The sequence below is a fragment of the Melanerpes formicivorus genome, unplaced genomic scaffold, assembly GCF_026170545.1.
Source record: "Melanerpes formicivorus ecotype bairdi unplaced genomic scaffold, bMelFor1.0.p_v2 SCAF_16, whole genome shotgun sequence".
In the NCBI taxonomy this organism is placed as follows: Eukaryota; Metazoa; Chordata; class Aves; order Piciformes; family Picidae; genus Melanerpes; species Melanerpes formicivorus.
The window spans coordinates 9,790,547-9,811,988 of NW_027142368.1; the positions used below are offsets into that span (position 1 = coordinate 9,790,547).

General features: G+C 38.2%; 1 protein-coding gene across 1 annotated transcript in view; it reads left to right on the forward strand.

Annotated features, from left to right (window-relative positions):
- PDE3B (phosphodiesterase 3B) overlaps positions 1 to 21,442 on the forward strand; it is a 77,728-nt gene that overhangs the window by 50,095 nt on the left and 6,191 nt on the right. Inside the window, exons 2-10 of the mRNA XM_068148059.1 lie at positions 10,237 to 10,287; positions 10,843 to 11,091; positions 12,040 to 12,179; positions 14,081 to 14,184; positions 15,231 to 15,441; positions 17,203 to 17,276; positions 17,735 to 17,838; positions 18,660 to 18,794; positions 20,952 to 21,063. Of these exons, the coding sequence (XP_068004160.1) occupies positions 10,237 to 10,287; positions 10,843 to 11,091; positions 12,040 to 12,179; positions 14,081 to 14,184; positions 15,231 to 15,441; positions 17,203 to 17,276; positions 17,735 to 17,838; positions 18,660 to 18,794; positions 20,952 to 21,063 (1,180 nt within the window). The remainder of the gene's footprint in view (positions 1 to 10,236; positions 10,288 to 10,842; positions 11,092 to 12,039; positions 12,180 to 14,080; positions 14,185 to 15,230; positions 15,442 to 17,202; positions 17,277 to 17,734; positions 17,839 to 18,659; positions 18,795 to 20,951; positions 21,064 to 21,442) is intronic.

Below are 21,442 nucleotides of genomic sequence, written 5' to 3' on the forward strand. Positions count from 1 at the left end.
TGTCAACAGCGTAGCAAAGTTGGTTAGAGAGCAAGTCAAAACACTGGAGTGAAAGCAGGCTTTTGGCTATGATTTTCCATTTACCTTTGTGTGTAGTAGGTTATAGGTCTTCAAGTGTGGGAGAGTCCTGTAATAGTTTGAACAGCAGAGTAGAACATAGAATCATAATTTATGAAAAGACCAATGAAGGAAAGAACCAGTAGTTTCAGAGATATTGATTGTGGGACAAAGATGATTTTTCTTTCCTGGCAGTGGGCACTTGTTTACCATATTAGCATGGTGTGAAATGTAGCTTTTATATATATATATATATATATATATGCTGCAAGTGAATCAATTGCAGCAGGATGTGCTGCTACCCAACGTTACGAAAAACCCCAGCACTTCACAACGGCTTCAAGAGTTCCACACCCCCCCCCCCCCCTTTTGTAACAGAAATCTGAGCTTGTTCATCACTCAGTCTTTTCATAGAGACCCTTTTTCATGACGAGATTAGTAACATAACTCTTAGAAGTGCCTGACTACATGCTCTCTTCCTGGATGGATGAGTTTATCACGAGGCAAGGTGGACTGTGTGTGTGGCCCTTCCTCTCTGTACTGCTAGTGGCGGTTCCTTTGTTCACTTGGCACATGCAAGATAAGGATGACATAAACAGCTGTCTATGCAAGACCTGCTGTCTGGGGGACAAAGTGAATCTCCCAAGTAGTTTGATTTAATCTAGTCATCATCTAATGTTACAAGTGGGAAGGCATCGCTGTTCTTTCTTTCTCATTTAGAACAGAATCACATTACTAGGTGGAAAAAAACATTGCTATGTTCTTTCAAATCTGCTGCCATTTGAGCTTTTTCTCAGCTGCTTACAAAACTGCTAACTAAAGTACTACTTGACATGAATTCATTAGAGAAAAGTAAATTGGCACTTTTTTGTTGAATGCAGCAATTTGCATTCCCTTGTTCTTCTCTGTTTCTGACAGCAATCTGTATTACATTATTTGGAGTTTCAATATTTTTTTTTTTCCCCCCAAGAGATCTCATCTTCTATTTCCTGGCACTTCAGCCAGAAATTTGTCCATTAAGATTATTTTTTTTTTAATACTGATTTAACTTTCACTAACACAATTGCTCATGTAATCAGGCTCATAATTAGACTCTCTCATCTGCTGTAAAATCATTGCTTTTAATTCTTCAGCTTGAGCAACTGAGAATTTAGTTAGTTCAGTCCCCACGTCTAACTTCCAACCACAGCATTGCAGCAATATTTGCTTTCCTTTATGACATAATATCTTCTTTGGCTTCTTGACCATTTTCTTTCAGCTTACTTCTGTAACTCCAGTCCCTCTAATGTTTCTTTTTGGGTGATCATCAAGTAATTGAAAGAAAACGCTGATTTGTGTCAGGCTTGTACCTTGCGGCAATTTTGTAAATAAAAATCCTTAGCACAACTGTTAATGTAATCAAATAAAGTGGTGTGTTTCGTGAATGAGAGTTTTGTTACTCTGAAGGTGCTGTGTCTCTGAATGAATCCAGCCTGAGGGATTTGAAAATGCAGCCTCATAGTCCAAGAAGAATTGTCTTGTGCCTGAAGTTAGCTGGAAACCAACCGATTTTGCGTCTGCAAAAATAAATCGTTCGGCGCGCAGGCTGCATGAAAGTGTTGCTGATTGTTTGCTTCCTGGCTCTGTGAATTCAGAATGAAAGGCAACTTTGCATGGCCTCTATTTAACTTATGAAATGCGTTTGCGTATGATATTGGATCTATCAGACAGTTATATGGTTCTGAAAATTTGACCAGAGAAACACAAAGGTGAAAAATCTATTTGCTTTTGTAATACACAAAAGCATACAACATAGAATACATAGAATAAACCAGGTTGGAAGAGACCTTCAAGATCATCACGTCCAACCCACCAACCAATCCAACCCACCTAAACAACTAAACCATGGCACCAAGCACCCCATCAAGTCTCCTTCCGAACACCCCCAATGATGACGACTCCACCACCTCCCCAGGCAGCCCATTCCAATGGGCAATCACTCTTTCTGTGAAGAACTTCTTCCTAACATCCAACCTGAACCTCCCCTGGCGCAGCCTGAGACTGTGTCCTCTTGTTCTGGTACTGGCTGCCTGGGAGAAGAGACCATCATCCGTCTGTCTACAACCTCCCTTCAGGTAGTTGTAGAGAGTGATAAGGTCACCCCTGAGTCTCCTCTTCTCCAAGCTAAGCAACCCTAGCTCCCTCAGTCTCTCCTCATAGGGCTTGTGTTCCAAACCCCTCACCAAATCCGTGAGCTGTGTTGCTGAGGTTGAGAGAATATTCTGAGAATTCATGCTGCTTACTTGACAACATCCTTATTTTGTGGCAGCTGTCAATGGCACGACACTGGACTAGGTGACCATTTGGTCTTTTGATGGGAACCATTCTCACATTCATCTCTATTTTTGACTGAGAGCTTAATTTGGTGCTGCTTGTTTTAGAGGAGGGCTTGAGGAGAAATACAGGTATTTTATGAGATTTTTAAGGAGGAAGGTCTGATAAAAATCTTTGAAAAATTCTGTACCTTCTTTTTTTCACCTCAGTACTGAAGAAAACCCCAAACTTGTGGTCATGAGAGAGTGTCTCTTTGCCGAAAAGAGAAAGATCTGAGATTAATTTCTGTATCTCCAGTGTAATAAGTGGAAAAAACTGACTTGATTAAAAAGATGAAGCTGACAGAAGGGTAAATCAGTTTGCCTCTAGTAAGTGTTTTCAGTTACTGCATTAAGAATGTGTTTTTTCTTTCTGCAATAGAAAGATGTGCACAACTTAAGGTTGCTCTCTCTCATCTGCTCCAACATGATACATTAACAGCGTGTCAACACAGCAGTAAAGGCTGTTTACTATGTATAATGGTAAAATAATGCCAGTAGGTAAATGTGAGAAGGGTGGTTTGGGAGCAATTTCTAGATCTACCTTTTGTAAAATAAACACAGCTTTAAAAAATGGGTTTAGGTTTTGGATGACGGTAAAAGAAGTCCAGAATGCCAGAACACCGAAGCAACTCCCAGATCAGAGCAGTAATCCACCTAGCACTCTTTCTTTTCTTTGATGGTGATTAGAAACACATGCTCTAAAGGAAAATGCTTAAAATGGGCAATTAAAGGATCTGCACATAGCAGGCTTTTTTCCTCTGTCCTCCCTCCCCCAGTTGCCATAAATTACTGGTTGGCCTTTACTCTGACGTGCAAGTCTGACAAAACCTAGAAGGAACAGGAAATGACCTAAGTGTGGTTTTAGCCATTTTTTTTCATTATCTACATAAGAAGAAAAAAAAACATTCCCTTGATAGACAAAACACCTTTTAGAACCTTTTTGAAATGTTAGAAGACCTTAAAAAAAAAAAATACTGAAAGGAACGAATATTGGAGCAAACATAACCAGCAGTTTGAAAATGGAAAACTTTCTGTGGCAGACAAAGTAGAAGCTGACCTGCTGGTACTCCTGGGTGAAAAAGCAGAAGTAGCAGATCTTCTTAAAAACAAACAGGTGAAACAAACTTATTAAAGAAAAAAAAAATCCCAGAGCCCCAGCCAAACAAAATCTATGTTTTTCTGCTTGCAGGGTGTAATACTAACTTTACAAATAAGCCTACTGAGAGTTGACTCGAAATTTCAGCACAATGGAGCATTTTTGCTGTGTTTTTGTATCTCAGCTAGGATAAAGTTACTGAAAACAGTAACTAAACATGTGAAAACTCTGAAGTGATTTTTTTAAAGTTTACTTAGGTGCAGCTCTTTTTGAAGATTTGTGTATGCAAGGAAGATCAGTATACTGTGGAGTCTGGTAAAAGCATGATGGTGACCAGACACTTGTATGTTCCCATGTTGTTCTTACGTGTCCTGCAATATGTTGCAGGTACTTGTTAGTGTCTACAGTAGTGTTTGCTAAAACAATTCAGTAGAAGCAAATCTCCTTCCACTGAAGGAAGACGATAGACATCTTAAAGAAATGAATGTAAGATGACATATGAAAGAGTTCAGTTAAGGCAATGACAGAATCTAGGACAGGAGACATGACTGTTTCCTTCAGTACATGGATACAAACCTCAGAACCGTAAGTGCACACTCAGTTTCTGCTCCAAGAAGTCTGGCTATCTGCAGCCTTCACAACCTATTAGCTATTGTACAACCCTGGATAAATAAATTGTGTAGAGTCAGGAAGTGATAAGTATTAGGATTCCAAAAATATCCTATTTTTTTTCCTGTCCCATTTATTTCCCTGGGAAGTTTAAGTGGGTGGAGAAAAGTCATCATGACTCTGAATGCCTTAAGTTTCATACATGCTGTATTTTTTTCTTGATTACAATAATCTACTCAAGTGGCTGTTGTTTTGGCCTGTAAGGTTTCGCAACATAACAGTCTGTTATCTAAATAATGCTACATCTACGCTGACAGAGTCATGCTTTAGTTGCTTCACCTTTGGTCTCCTACTGAATACAACTTAACTACTCAATAACATACTGCTTTTCAACATCTACCTTTTCTACCCAGAGCGGAAAACCAATCCTCATAAATAAATAAGACTTCTAGGTTGTATATTGCAGTGTTTGTTTTTCTATCATTAAATTACCTGAGTTAAAAAAGCTAATTGATTGTAAGCTGTTACAAAGGAGTAATTTAGAAATAAAAGCAATGAAACCAGCATCAATCTGCTTTGAAAGGCAGTCACTGAAAGAAATGGATCTGTAACATAACCTTTTCCATACTCTACAATAAATTAGTTTCTCATTGGGTTGTAGAATTTTGCTCTTGAATGAGGTGTTTTTTTCACAGAGTTGATTTTTGAATCAAGTTGCTATGGTGTTGGTTTCATTGTTTAGTTAATTCTATGCTTGGTTGCTATGGAAATACTTATTTACGGAGCTAATGCCTAATGGTGTCAAACAGATGCTACTAGCAACTAGGAATCTCTTATATTTGATCAATGAAAGACTCAGTCAGAAGCAGAAACTCATGTTTGTACTCATGTTTTCTCCATTACAGTTTTTGAGCATGGAATGTGAATGGGTGGTGTCAAACAGGACAAGTTTTCACTTCTTAACAAGCATTAAATAATGCACGTGCTGAATCTCACAAGCAGCATCAGCACTGGAAGGAAAATTTCCCACTTACCTGCTCTAGGCAATCAAGCAGCAGCATTGCAGATCTTAACACAGCGTATGGCCTGAGATGGAGTGCACACTTCAGCTAAGGCCATGGAGCAGATGTATGAGTTTTAGTCTACTTTTTAGATTTATTTTTAAGGTTTCTGAGCTCTGAAATATTCTTCTGTAGCTGTGTATTTTAAATCTCTGCATAAGTATGAATGTTGTCCTTAGTATAACTTTGCACAAACACAAGTAACTCTGGAGTAGCTATGGGGATATGATTTTGTGTTTTCAAAGTTAAATTATTCTGAATATCTCATTACACAGTTATCACACCATGCACAGTTTGGGTTGAGCATTTATGATTTGTTTCCATTGCTTATAAATGCTTTATTATAGCAATATTAAGGGTTCTAACTTGAGAAAAGTAGGCTTTTAGTGTGCTTAAAGCTTTAGAAGTTTAAAATACTCTTTAAACATGACTTTAGCCAAATGGAGCTGTGGCACTCACGCAAAGCAAATCCAAAAAACTTCCCCCCCTCCATGGCACCAACTCACTTCTGAGAGACACATCTGCCACAGACGCCTGGAAACAGCCTGCACTGTGAGAGGGAAGATAACTTCTTATACAGAAAAGTCATTAAAAACAAAACAAAGAACCCTGAAGCTCTGCTGGTTTTCATTGACTGTCTTCTCCCATTTCTCATCTGCTTTTAGTTTATTTAGGCTACAGGCTTCTCAGAGGAGCACTTTTTTTCCCTTTATTTGTATGAGTTTGTAAGTTGATTCTAAAATTCTTGTGTTCAAATTGCATGACTATTCCTTTGGAGTGTATGGAAAGACTGTTTTTATTGTTTGAGAAAATATAAACAAAGGGTAACATCTGATGCTCGTTGTCAATTTTCCTGCATATTTCCAGTCAGTGATAGGTATTTAAAATTTCCTTAGACTTGACTAAGCATCCATAGAACTGAATATAGTGTTCATTCTTCAGGACAGCAGCCCTGGGGAGAATTTGCTGATCTTTAACAACTTCCTTAGCCTTTAGAAAAATGTCTTTCAGTGCTGTAAATTCCCTTAGCCTATTTTGAGTGACGTTTCCATCTGACCTAAACCCATCACTGGTTGATAGTGGCCAAGTGAAAATGTCATTTATATTTAAAGGGGTTTTGTAAGCTGGCTTATCATCTTTTAACTGTGTTGGAAGTTACTTCATAAGCCAAATAGATTTAGCTGTTACAGTTAAACATAATACAGTCCCTCACTGTTCAAGAACAAGGCATAGTACTGTGTTGTGTGTAGAGGATTTGTTTTGGTTTGTCTTTTTGTTGACTGTCATTCAAAACCCTTATCAGCTTGCCAGGCAGTTATACGAAAGCAGGAAAGTATGATCGTTGCTCTTTGGATTGCCTGGGAGACTGATGTTAGAATCAGGCTAATGTGAGGACTTCTCCTCCAGGCTCACTGGTCAACTGGTATACAGGGTTATGGGGTGAGGGCCATATATTTATCACCTTTGTCTCAGAGCCCGCTGTAGTTTTATTTTCAGAGAAGCTTCCAGATGGGTGATTGCTGTGATGTTGGCACTGACAATGAATGCTTAAAAGCCAAAGTCTGAGTTGTTAAGCAGAAGTCAAATAAGTTGTAGCTTGCAATGTTTTTGACTCAAGTACCTTCTAGATCAGGTGTTTCTTGTTGGAGGAGGTGAGGAAGAATGTTATGTGCAAAGGATTTCAAAATCTTAGTATTACAGTGTACACATCTTTCTGCAACAAGTCTTACTGTTGCAAAATCAGGAATTGCTGAAGCTCTGCCTAAGACCTATTTTAAGGTCTGTTGGTCTGTTCACATTAAGTCAAAATAAACTGTGCCCTTTTTACTCTTGTAAGGTTAGTGCAACTTTAGGAATACTTTGTAACTTTTGTTGATGATCCACGGTGGTTAATTTAAAGCTTTGACTGCCAAACCCTCAACATAACAACAAGAAAGTGCAAAACACTGCTTTATTTAGTATTCCAGACTTATACTTGCAAGGCATGGGGTTAGGCTAGTTAAACTAAGTCTGGTAGGTAGTGAGAGACAAAGACCGGTTTGCTTACAGTTAGTTTCAGAGCAGCATGGTAAGGAGTAAATTCTCCTTTAAACAGAGAAGTTTTCGTAAAGTAGTAGAACTCATTAACTGTTAACCTTTAAAACTGGCACCCCCCTTGTCCCTTCAACCATTTCAATTTCGCAGAAGGGGTGTTTAGGAATACGCTGCTGGTTTCTGTTCCTGTCTCCCGGAATTGTTTGGTGGGGGGATGCTTTCCAGACTTGAGTGCCATCTTGTGGTGTTTTTGGGAGCAGCTGAGGAAAGGCCGTACCCCTCACACCCCCCTCCGCCCTTTCACTATTAACCCGTGAGGGTTTGACTAATACAGAGATGGACCAAGTTGTCGAAAAAATATTCGTTGTAGAGTGACTTGCATTTTTTCCATTGTGCCTAGTAGAAGAGACTGATACTTTATGCCTAAAATTGTCACCAGCTCATTTTAATTGCTTCAGCGTGTGGCACATGGCATGAGCCCTGACAGTGTTAGTCTTATTATCAGCTGGGGGACTTGCTATACTCCACCTGTCTTCTCTCAGGACGTGTGAGTGCTAATCAGTGGGGGTGCATAGGAAGTGACAAAAAAGAAGTCTGTTGGCACCACACAGGCAAGCTTAAGTTCTGTTTGTCTCTAAATGGTTTTAGATTCTTTGCTATAAAATTGGTATTTGTAAAGAAGACTAAGTCAGGTTTAAATGACAACAGAAACCTTTCAGACATGAATGTCAGTTGTGAAATTGTTAGTTTAACTAAAACTGTGTACAAAATGGTGCCCTGACATTTGAGATACCAAACCATTGTTTACATTTGAAGTAGATTTTGCATGAGCTGTGCACATTCTTTTGCTTTACATACGCTGGGTGAGTATGGGACACAACATATAGCAGGAACACTTTCCATTTGGTTATTTCCTGCCTCTGCCATGCTGAGCCTGTTTCTTTACTCTAGCCAAAAGGAAGGTTTTAATTTTCTTTTTTAGTCATATAGATTGACCCTCAAATTACAACAGTGAAGCTTGTGTAGCATGCATGTGTGTGCATCCGTGGACACAAAAGCTCCAGTCACTTAAAGGATGAATTAAGGAGGTTGCATCAGGGAGAGTAGTTAACAGTTAAAAGTTTGGTACAGAAGTGTTCTGGAGTTAGCAAGAGTGTAGGTATTTTATTAGGATCTCATGTATGGTGAATAAATAAAACTAGCTGATGTACCACATATTTAAAAGAAATATAAAATATCAAAGAACTGGAGGGAAGAGAAACCTCTTTTGTGTCCCCAAATAGAGGTTGCAGTACTGCAATCAAGATGACGCAACAATGTGAACCGTTAGTATCAAAGGTTGCTAATACGACTAACAAAACTCATGTGGACATCTGATCTTTGTTGCTGGTTGAGTCAAAAGTCAATGAAGCAGATGAATGCAGTCAGTCTCTGTGTCCAAGCTAAAGAGGACAGAATGAAAGCAAAACATTTACCAATGTTTGATACAGTAAATAAATATCGGTCTGGAAATAGAAACCTGAGAATGGAGGAAGAAAAAACCCCAGCTTGCCCAGCTGGACAACTCATTCTAGTTTGTTATGGAAGATCAACTGCGTCATCTTTAGAGTGATCATGCTAAAATGGTTGCACAAAATGGCGGTTATTTTAATACTTGTCACTGACAGGGTCACACTCAACTCTTGTGCTCAAAGTTGCTTTAAAAAACAAAGATGAGTGAAGAGACGGTAACTAGATGAATTAAGAACCAAATTCCTCAAATTATTAAATTCTTAATTCTTGACTTAGATCTGCTTGCTTTACACAACAGGACTTTGTGACATAGTCTGACTTACTCCCACTTTAAGCACATGCTTGATGACTTTTCATAGCAAGTGGATGCCATAACTATTAACTTTAAACATGGCTGAATGGTATCTCTGTCAAGATAACAGATGAGCAAGAGTCTTGAAGTGCTGCCCTTGCCTAGGTACTGCTGATATGTCAGCCTTGTGTTTCCTTTATTGACACTTTCTGCACCTCCTTTTGGCCAAATGCCAGACTGGACACTGTTTTCCCTTATGAAAGAGTCTTAGAGAAACAAAAGCAAACATAGTTCTTATCTATAAAATTAAGCAGAAAAACTTACAAGACTGCCGAACATGAACTACCAAATGGAGTGTTGGCACCTTATTTGTGCTCTGTAGCTGCAAGAAAGAGGGGGAAGAAAAGGTTTCCTTATTTGTTTAACTTGTGAATGCATGTTGTGCAAATTATTTCAATTATTAGAGAATACTTGGAACCTGTCAAGGAGTCATGAAGACATAAACAAATCAAACATCTGAATTTCATTTCTGAAGTGATGTTTTTGTCTTTTGTCAAGAAAAGCGGAGTGCTGTTGACGCACTTGGAAGTCGATAGCATCTTCAGATTGTGTTGCTGACGTTCTTTTGTGGGTTTGGTGGGTTTGGGGTAGTTATTCAGAACGTGTGCATTTGTAACCGTACTCAAACAAAACCCAACAAAGCCTCCTGCAAGAAAATGTTTTTAAAATCATTGATTTTTAACCTGAGCAACTTTTGCCTTTTTAAGAAACAAGTGCTGTGAATGTAGCACTTTCTGCCTGGTATTTGCAAGATTGCTACTGTTTGGATGGCTCTGGAAAGAAAAAAGACATCAAATGTTATGTTAGAGGTTTTGGGATAGATTTGCTTTAGAAGTCAGGATGACTTAAAGCAGGAAAAGCACTGTGGCCATCTAATTTATTATACATCTGAAATGATTTATAAACAACTCATCAATATTGAAATCAGGCTGTGCAATCATTCTGTTGTCAAGATGCCTCTCTTGCATTCAATTCTTCAAACACTTCTTTAGGGCTTCTGCTGTGGTAGCACTAGCTGAGAAAATGGTCTGAGTTACAGATTAAAAACATGAAGGGAGAAGCATTTGGTATTACCTCACAAAATCATGATTTATTCCATTGTTGGTTTTCAGCATTAGCATATCACTAATGACTGGTTTTGTTCCTTCTTTTCCTTTACAGATGATACTTTGGGATTGGGATTTGAGGCAATGGTACAAACCCTACTACCAGGTCAGTGTGCTGTGAATCTAGTTATTCTTTTGTGAAATGTGACTGAGTGCAGAGTTCACTGTGAATGGGCAGATGTCCTCTTCAGAGAATTATGCCAAATCAAAACCAATCACTTTTTGACATGATTGTTAGCATTTGTTTCAGTAGAATCAGGATTAATGTAAGTAATGAAGCTATGTTAGTTGTACCTCCTTAAGGGACTTATAACACTTTGGCCACCACAATTTCTATTGATGTTATTGGAAGAGATAGAATGCTAAGTTTAATTCTGAGACAAAGCAACCAAAAACCAAGATTAAAAAGAAATCTCTATTTTAAATGGAGAAAAATGAACTGGAAGCTAATGTTGAATGTGGAAATAGATTTTATTGTGTGAGAAAAACCTACAAAAACTGTTGTTTGAACATGTCTATATGGATATATTTTCTTTAAAAGAAAAATGCATTGCATTGGGGGTTTCTTTGTTGTATCTTTTTAATTTGCAGTGGATAAAACTTAGAATGCTGTAAAATGTTTGGGCCTGTTAATAGTTTGCTGCATTTCCATCTCTTCCAGAATGCTGGCAATGGAAATGGAGTTGATCTTTCAGTACTAAATGAGGCTCGGAGCATGCTAGCAGACCTCCTGGCTGACCCATCCCTTCCACCGCAAGTGATTTCTTCCCTTCGAAGCATTAATAGTTTGATTGGTGCTTTCTCAGGCACATGCAGGCCGAAGGCTAGTCCCTTCACACCGTTTCCTGGTTTCTTCCCCTGTCCTGAAATAGAGGATCCCGCTGAAAAAGGAGATCGGAAGCTGCTCAAGGTCAAATTACTTTAATTTTCATTCCTCTGTGTGTTGCAATTTTTAGAGAAGTGATCAAAGAAAAACATTCCTGCATGGATAACAGGTGCCTCACTGAGTACCTGCGAGCTATGTTTAAGGTCAAAAGAGAGCAGCTGTGAAAAAAAAGCATTGAATGAAATGTAGCTAGGTACCAAAATGCATATTGAAGCCATTGATGGATAAACAGATGAAAGCACCCATCTGCAGTTTGAACATGATTCCACAAAATAAACACAGGATTTAAAAAAAAAAACTAAAAGCAAATATAAATTTCAGATGTTCTTTTTTTTTCATGATATGGCACAAACAGGGCAGTTCTTGATTCTCCCACATTTTTGACCTAACAATTACTGTCAGTGTGGCTTTTTCGTTGACTTTTTTCCCCAAAGAAATTTACTCTTGGAAGCATCAAACTAATCATCAGACAAATGCTAATCAGCTATGTAAAGGGAAAAAAATGTATCTTCTTTCTATGGAGCACATCACATTATGAGACCAGTGTGTAAATCTGTTACTTTTCTGTTATCCAGGGTAAATAAGTAAAAGCAAGAGTGTAGTTACTATGTGACATGCTAAGGAAAAGATCTAACCCTATGTTGGAGAAAATCATATAAAAATATTTCTTAAAAGTGGGTCTTTCAGACTATGTTGAAAAGTTTCCATTCTCTCTTTTGCTGACTTGGAATATGAAAGCTTTCCTCCATATTTCAAGCAAGTTGTTTCTTTGCTGAGGATGATGTATACCTTTATTTCTCTTCCTTGACTGACTTCCAAAGTGCACTCAGTTGTGATTTATTTTTCCATTTCTGAATGGTGAGCTGCCTGTTCTCTTTGATAGGAAAAAGAACCCAACAACACTTCCCCCAACCCAACCCAAAGATTAAATTTAGTGTGTGCTTTTGACTATATGGTTAAATTACTCAACAGGGATTAAGCAGGAATAGCCTGCCAACACCCCAGCTGAGACGAAGTTCAGGAGTTTCTGGCATTCCACCCATAGAATCAACAGCTTCTAGATGGGAACGGAGTAACAGCAAGAGATCACATCAGGACTATAACACATCAAGGTAAGCACTTAACCACATTTCAAAGACAATAATAAATGTAGCCTTTCTAAAATGTTCATGTCTGTAATGCTGGAACTTGGTAGTGGAAGTATTTAATACAAAGTCTTGTGAATTACGTCTCCAAATTCTGCCAGCATCAACTGGAAAATGTTTCAAGTGAATGATATGCCATACTCTGTACCTCTGATCTCAAGTGGAAATCAGGTCACTCTGAGGCTGAATGGCATGCACTGTCAGAAGAAGTAGGGCTGCATATCAGGTAGTGGGAAATGGAAAAAAAAAAAAAAGGTCCAGCTTATGTGATTGCAAAACAAACTAATTTAACCCCTAAACCTTTACTGGCTTCCTCCTTTTAACTTAAAATACGTATTGCTTTCTTACTTCCAGTTCAGGATGAATTGACCTTCATACACTAAATGCTGCAGCAGCATTTTTCTGTGCTTTATAAAAAATGCATGAAAACTATGATAGCTAAACAGTGCATGAATACTGAAAAGCTCAATTTATCCCAGTTGTTAACCCAAACATTTTTCTTTTAAAGTTGACTAACATGTCAGTACCACACTTAACAAGAACAAATCTCTGTTCATTCTTTAACTATTTTTAAGTATTTATATATTTAAACAAGTGATGGGAGTTCAAGTTACTATTTCTGTATTTGACTTCTGTTTGAAATCTGATTAAACAGCATGGAATAGAATAGAATAGAATAGAATAGAATAGAATAGAATAGAATAGAATAGAATACAATACAATACAATACAATACAATACAATACAATACAATACAATACAATACACTACACCACACCAGGTTGGAAAAGACCTTTCATTGAGTCCAACCTATCATCCAACACTATCTAATCAACTAAACCATGGCACCAAGCATCCCATCCAGTCTCATCCTAAATACCTCCAGTGATGGTGACTCCACCACCTCCCCGGGCAGCCCATTCCAATGGCCAATCACTCTTGCTGGAAGAACTTCTTCCTAACATCCAGCCTAAACCTCCCCTGGTGCAGCTTGAGACTGTGTCCTCTTGTTCTGGTGCTGGCTGCCCGGGAAAAGAGACCAACCCCCACCTGGCTACAACCTCCCTTCAGATAGTTGTAGACAGCAGTAAGGCCTCCTCTGAGCTTCCTCTTTTCCAGGCTAAACAACCCCAGCTCCCTCAGCCTCTCCTCATAGGGCTTGTGCTCCAAACCCCCCATCTGTTTTGATAAATAGTTTTCCCATAATAAAATAATGAAATAATTAGTTTTGCATCAGCTGCTTTCACTTAGAAGCATACAGTTGATGTTAATTGTATGTCACATTTTTATTTGCTGAAGGAACGGTAGCATTGGAATTTCTGGGTGCAATTTCATACCTCGAACAGCAGATGTCATCACTCAGCGATTGAGTTAAACGATTTAGCTACCGAGCTATGCAGCTAGTTTTTGCTTTGGTTTTTTGACTTTGTTGAAACCAAAGTCTTTAGTTTAAAGATTGCAATCAATTAATAAATTACTTAAATATGCAGAAATAATTTGGAGAGCAAGCCAGATCTGGTAGAAAATAGCCTGCTTTGTTAAGACATTCATGAAAAGTAAATACTGTATTAGAAGGTTAAACCTATGACGCTTGGGCTGAATAGATTTACTGTGTCCTTTTAGGACTGTGTAAAGTTTTCTGTTGCTTTCACCCAGTACCCAGCATCTTTATTCCATATAGTTGACATACTTTCTAGCTGATCTTGAATTTGAGTTCTTTTTTGCACTCTGTCTTTAATGGTAGTGAACCTGGAACAAGTAAACTGCAGCAGTCTGACTGTTTTATTTTACTCTGTTTTCTGGTTTTATTTAATCAAAATGGAAGACAAGGGGGAAAAAAAACCAACAAACTTATTGTTTTATTTTCAGCCAAGGATCTCATTCAAATGGGTCTTTCGGTGCAAACCTGCTGACAATCCCAAAGCAAAGATCATCCTCTATGACACTGGCTCACATAGGTCCCAGGCGAGCAGGTAAGACCATGCGATTTATAGTACCTCATGTAAATGGTGTACCTCATGTAAATGGAGTACCTCATGTAAATGGAGTACTAAAATAGCAACAGCATGTATTAGATATCTAATTTTTCTTTTTTTAAAATCTGCTTCTAAGAATACTTAAAATTATGATTAACATCAACCTTGTAGAATACTCGTCTCTTCACCTGATGCTATGTGCCTGCAAAATGTTACCATGTATAGGAAAGAAATGATGTTTTGGCTTATTGCAAAATGAAGTTGTAAATTGGTGTTAGGCACAGAATAGTCAGAGCCCAGATTAGCCAGCTTTCTTTCCTAGAGTTCACTGATAGGAGCCTGAAGTAAACTCTAGCATACTGTTTGAACAGGAATGGGGGATTTTATGGACCTAAGGGAGATGAAATGTGTTAGTTGGATTTTTATCTCCAATTATCTGTGAACAAATTTTGACACACCCCACCCCCAGTGGCTTATTAGGCAGATTTAGATAGATTATCATGCCAATAAAAAAAGGTACATCACTGTCAAGAAAGCCCAGTGTCTGCGCCCTGTGGCTCTTGGCTTTGGAACTACAATTAGAGTATGTAGGGATTTTTGCTTTGTTTTTTAAGTGTGTCCTGTTGAGCATCTTACTTCTTTACTGCAAAACACTGAATGAAAGGATTTTTGTCCAGATCAGTTACCAGTACTGAACTGGGTTTGATTTTGCCCTGACCTCCTGTGGAAAATGTGAAAAAGCAATCCTGAATCAGAAAGAAATATGGAAAGTTTTGGCTACTGATTAAATCAAAACCAATCCTTTGAAAGCCAGAGGTTTTAACATTTTACTTGATTTGCCTGTTCACACGTGTAGCCTCGATGGCACACCATTGGAGATCTCAAAGCCTGCAACAGATCTGGCTACATGGGTGTGTGTTTAAATGTGCTTTGAAAACTTGCACATTCTTTATGCTTAGAAAGGTTCTTGTTTAATTTCAGTCTTTTCTGAACAGTAATGTTTTTATTGTGATCTCAACCCTGTGTCATGTTTGTTTTGGAAGGTGCTTCTCCTGGCCTGAGTCCTGTGGGGTCACCTAGCCATGGATCTGTGTCCAGTGGAGCTTTCAGCAACTGGTCGCCTGTAGAGTTTCCTGATACCGCTGATTTTCTTACAAAACCAAGCATTAATATCTATAAGCCTGCAGGATACACATTTAGTTCTCCAGATATTCAGCAGCAAGTTAAAACAACTGTAGGTTATGTGTGTAGCAGGTACTGTAAACTCTGTTACATTTCTTGTAACTTCATATGTGTTAAAAAGAATGCATTTACAGTTAAAAAATACAACAGGACCTATACATCTACTAGTATTGAAAAAAAGAATGATCTCATAATAACCTGTAACTGTTATCCAGGGGAGACTAAAGAATGCTGTATGTAAGACATTGATTTGAAATTAAAGAATCATAGAATCAATAAGGTTGGAAAAGACCTCAAAGACCATCAAGTCTAACCTGTCACCCAAGACCTCATGACTACTAAATCATGGCACCAAGTGCCACATCCAATCCCCTCTTGAATACCTCCAGGGATGGTGACTACACCACCTCCCTGGGCAGCCCATTCCAATGGCTAACAACTCTCTCTGTGAAGAACTTTCTCCTCACCTTGAGCCTAAACTTCCCTTGGCACAGCTTGAGCTCATCCTTGAAAACAGCAGTTGCAGAGTAACAGCATTTTACAGGTTTTTTTAGAAAATCAGGATTTCCTAAATGGGAAACTGAATTCTTCATTTCTGAATACTTTCTAAATAATTTACTGTACCTTATTTTATTCTTTAACATCTTTATTGATGATCTGGATGAGGGCATTGAGTCCATCATCAGTAAATTTGCTGACGACACCAAGCTGGGGGCAGGAGTTGATCTGCTGGAGGGTAGAGAGGCTCTGCAGAGAGACCTGGACAGGCTGGACAGATGGGCAGAATCCACCGGCATGAGATTTAACACATCCAAATGCCGGGTTCTGCACATTGGCCACAACAACCCCATGCAGTGCTACAGGCTGGGGTCAGAGTGGCTAGAGAGCAGCCAGGCAGAGAGGGATCTGGGGGTGCTGGTTGATGGTAGGCTTAACATGAGCCTGCAGTGTGCCCAGGCAGCCAAGAGGGCAAATGGCATCCTGGCCTGCATCAAGAACAGTGTGGCCAGCAGGAGCAGGGAGGTCATTCTGCCCCTGTACACTGCACTGGTTAGGCCACACCTCGAGTACTGTGTCCAGTTCTGGGCCCCTCAGTTTAGGAAGGATGTTGACTTGCTGGAACGAGTCCAGAGAAGAGCAACAAAGTTGGTGAGGGGTTTGGAACACAAGCCCTATGAGGAGAGGCTGAGGGAGCTGGGGCTGCTTAGCCTGGAGAAGAGGAGACTTAGGGGTGACCTTATCACTCTCTACAACTACCTGAAGGGAGGTTGTAGACAGGCTGATGATGGTCTCTTCTCCCAGGCACCCAGTACCAGAACAAGAGGACACAGTCTCAAGCTGCGCCAGGGGAGGTTCAGGTTGGATGTTAGGAAGAAGTTCTATACAGAAAGAGTGATTGCGCTATGGAACGGGTTGCCCGGGGAGGTGGTGGAGTCGCCGTCATTGAAGGTGTTCAGAAGGAGACTTGACGGGGTGCTTGGTGCCATGGGTTAGCTGTTTGGGTGGGTTGGATTGGTTGATGGGTTGGACACGATGATCTTGAAGGTCTCTTCCAACCTGGTTTGGTTTATTCTAATAATAAAGGTTTATTCTAAAGGTTATTAATTTATGGAGCTGTGTCCAGGGGAGGTGATGTTTGATTAATTTCTAAGTGCAGAATAAATCTGTATGTGCCAAATTAGGAGAAAAAAAAAGAACTTGGTGGAGGAGCCTTCAACCCCATGGCATTTTAAGAAAATTAATTTGTAAGTGTTTTTCAGTGCCACCCAGCAGTAGCAATAAAAAAAAAAGCAAATTACTGAATGTTGTAAATATTTTTCATTTCTTCCTAAGCTGTGGACGTCAGATTCTCAAGCCAATGCCAACACCTGAAGCAGAATTCGCAGAATATAAAGACAGAAAATCAGGTGGGATTTCAATATATATATATTTGATATCAACTTGCATCTTTTTTAAAGTCAATTAGATTGACTTTATGCATGTATTTTACTGTCATTTTGACTTATGATAATCAAGCTAATCTAAAACATGGCCTGCTTCAGAGTAAGGATTTTAATAGGCTTCTTCTCACAGCTTTTTAGTTGGGTATGCCATATATCAAACAAGTTCTTTCTCCTCTCAGCTACACTAATCCTTGAACCAATTTTTGGTAAGCAAAAAGTTAGGCTTCTGGTTTTTCTCCATCTTCAAATAGATTTTGTCCTTTACAACTTTTTTGTTTGTTTGTTTTGAATGCTAAAAATTGTTGAGAAACAGACTATTACTTTCTGTGGAAAAACCTGTCTGGTGAATTAAACAATTACTAGACAGTAGTAATTTACAAAGAAATGATTTACACCATATTTCTGTATGTGTTTTCTTTAAGGTGAAACTGGAAGTGCTAGTGTTCCAAATGATTCTTTCCACCATATAGAGAAGAAGAAAGATGAAAGGAAGGAAATGCTCGATCAAACGCAAAATAACATCCTTGTAAGCTTGTCACTGCAAAAAAAAATCCAGCAATAACTTCTATCAGTACAGTGTTCTGTATATACAGTATTTCTAACATGCTGTAAAGAGGTCTTTGCATTGTTAAGAATTGTACTTTTGAAGGGAAATGATGTGGTTTGGGAATTCAAATTGTCATTTAGCAGCTGTGTATTTCCAGCTTGCATACATGTCGCCAGCAATGACAAGAAATATTGTGAGTGTATTAAATTGTGTTGATCAAACTTGGTTTGTGTAGATTTAGTGTTGATAGTATGCTTAAGCAATGATTGACTAGTTTGTTTGTTTTTTTTGTAGTATATTTTCTAGTTTCTCATAAACTGTGAAAGGTGTGGCAGTTTCAGTGAGACTTACAGATGGATGCTCATACAATGCAGTATGTTGCAAGTGCAGAGAGACAAATGGTTTAAGCTTTGCTACTATTTTGGGTTTATACATCAATATTTTTAAAGCTTGTTCAATGAATCAACTGTTAAAGCTCAGTAAAGGTTTTGTTAGCCTATGCATGTTCTTCCTTTGTTTTGTCAACTCATCTTCTTTAAAAAGATAGAAGAATGAAAATTTGGCGTTGTCTCAGAAAGCCCTTGAATCTGCTGCCCCAAAATATAAGTAGTTAAGCCCTCAGCTGTGCTATTTATGCTATAGATGTATGATTTTTCTCACAGCTGCATTCAAGAAGTCCAGTGACAATTTATCACTTTCATGGTTTTATTTGTTTTGATTTGATTTGTTTCGTCACTGCAACTGACACGTTTTATTTCATTGTTATTTTAGAGATGATAAAATATCTTACTCTCATCCAGGTGGAGCAGAATCCTGCATTAGAAACAGCCTTGTTAGACCATGATTCTCTAATGGAGAAGATGAACAATTGGAATTTCCAAATTTTTGACCTTGTACAAGAAATGGGAGACCAGTCTGGAAGGATCCTTAGCCAGGTTTGCTGTCTTTTGTTATATGGGGGAGGGTGCGTAAAGCTGCCCGGCTTATAGATTTCATTTAAGCCGTGAAGTTGTTTTGCAGTCAACATATATGTGAATACTAACTTGTAACTAGAAATATAATTTCTCATATGCTCCATTTCATTGAAAACTGTTAAAAATAATGTATCTATAGACAACTTGCTCCACAGTTTCTGAATTTTATTCTCAATGTAAAAGTAGGTTCAACTCACACTTAGTAGGCTTTGTATAAATATGCCATTCCTATGAAAATTTGTCTCCTGCTTTCAGAATTACTACCTTGTTTGTCAACCATTTCTTTTTTCTTTATTTCAGTAAAATATTTCTGCCAGAGCTACACCTGTGGGGGAAGAGAAGTGATCTTTTAGGCAGTCTTTTGCCTCTTGATCCTACAAACAATGGGATTTTTTTTCCATGCTGCTTTCTGCATGTAGTATCCCTTTTACCTCTTTCTGACTTATTACTAAGCTCTTCCGTGCAGTTTCATGTTGTGCTGAAGCCAATCTACTGGCAGGTGCAAAAGTATGATTCTGTTTGCTCTTCCCCAGCCTCTCCCATTCATCACTGTCATCTGGAAACCTCTGTCTCTTTCTTTATGCTGGATTTAGCAATCCTGGAGCTATAGTATGAGCTGAATTTGTTTCTAATTAGATGAGAAAACATTTTTATTTACAGTATCTTTGTTTCCTACCATGGAGTAGAAAGCGTGTTACTCTGGTTCAAGGGTAGTGTTAGAAACAATCAAGTGGAGAGAAGGGAACAATTTAAAAGCACTCAGGTGCAGTTGGAACCAAAGGCCTGCACCCATACTGAAGACAGGGAAAAAACCCAATGGGGATAATGTAATTTTGCCATTAGACACTAGCTTTTCTTTCACAATACACAATATTATGGCTATTGTTTTAAATCTTCAACTAGTCTTGTTTGATCAAATATTTTCAGGTCTTCTGTCACCTCAGTTAGTGACAGCTGTTCATGTACAGACTAGGATGCCACAATCATCTCCTGAGTGTTTTTTTTTTCCTGTGGTATGCTAGTACTCTGAACCAAGTTAGCTTGCATTTCATTTGTGTGCAGCCCAGGGGGTAGATGAAACCTTTTAAGTTCTTAACTGTGCAGGTTTTTACTTGACCAGAGTTTCTGTATCAGCATTTCCAGATGTTGTATGTATGTGTATTACTTGTCCTACTTCCACCCCAGTCCTTTTGTTTGTTGTGCTGTAAGCATCTGATAACATATCTTACTTGAGAGACAGTGAAAAATTGCATTTTTACCACCACCAGTTGTAAGGTTCTCAAATTGGGTATATGTGAAGAGGAAGGGTTGGGACAGGCAGAAGGAGAAGGGATGTCTGCTAATTTGCTCTCACATTCTTTTGAGCACCTCCCTCCCACACTTCAGAACTTACTCTTTCTCTCAAGTGTCTGGGACAGAAATGACAAAAATGAGTATCAGTGACTTGCTTTGAAATGCTTTTTTAATATATGCAGTCTTGAGGGGATTAGGTCTTTGCAGTCACTAAGTTCTACTTGTAAATTATAATATATTTGCACAGTATACAGATGCATAACTGTTGTGAGTGCATTTTTGGAGTAAGTGTTTCATTTACCAGCTAACTTTGTTAAAATTACCCAAGATAAGTTACAAGTAATAAAAGAAATAGCTGAAATACCACAAATAAATACAATGTTTGGTTTGTATTTTTTATACTAACAGCTCTGCTACTGTAGTTAAAAATAATTTGGATTTTTGCTTAATAAGTAAGAATATGGATTCTGCTTTTTAGGTCACTAATGGAATAAAGCATGAGTTCTTTAACATAATAATATTCTCCAAAATGTTAATTTAAAAGAAAAGTCAGTTATGCATAGAATTGGTCATTAAAGAAATAAAAGCTTTAGTAATTGTTATTTATTTGAGAAGATGAGAAAAATCCACATTTTTATGCTAAAAAGTCATGAAGCATACCTCTATGACAAACAGCTTTCAGATAGTCTTTTAATGGAGTTTCAGAAATTTCCATCTCTAGCAGCAATTTTAGACACAGGAATATTTGTAAAGCTGAAAAAGCAGGATAAGATTAGGTATGTTTTTATTTTTTTCAAACTGAAATTCATTTTAATATGTGTTTAGGTAACTTATACCTTGTTTCAAGACACTGGCCTGTTTGAGATTTTCAAAATCCCAACTCAAGAATTCATGAATTACTTCCGTGCTCTAGAAAGTGGCTACCGAGATATTCCCTGTAAGTACTCTCCAACTGCATATGTTTCTTCTTTTATGTTTGTCTATGTCCTTTAGTAAATATGTTAGTTTGTTAAATAGAGACATAGACAATGCCTGAATTTGGTGTGTGTTTAATTAATACGTTTGTCAGAACTTAGAACTGATTTAGTGAATTGCAGCAGCAAAAAACCCCCAAAACAAACCCAAATGTGGACTCACAAACTCAATCAGTGAATATGGGGGTTGAATAATATTAAAGAATTTGAATGAATAATTGAATCAAGAAGACTGAAGTTGATGAAAGAATGTTTGTGGATTTGACAGAAATTTGGTTTAGGCCTGTAATAGAATAGTAAGAAAATATAGAACATTGGCATTGATTATTCATCTTGCAGCTT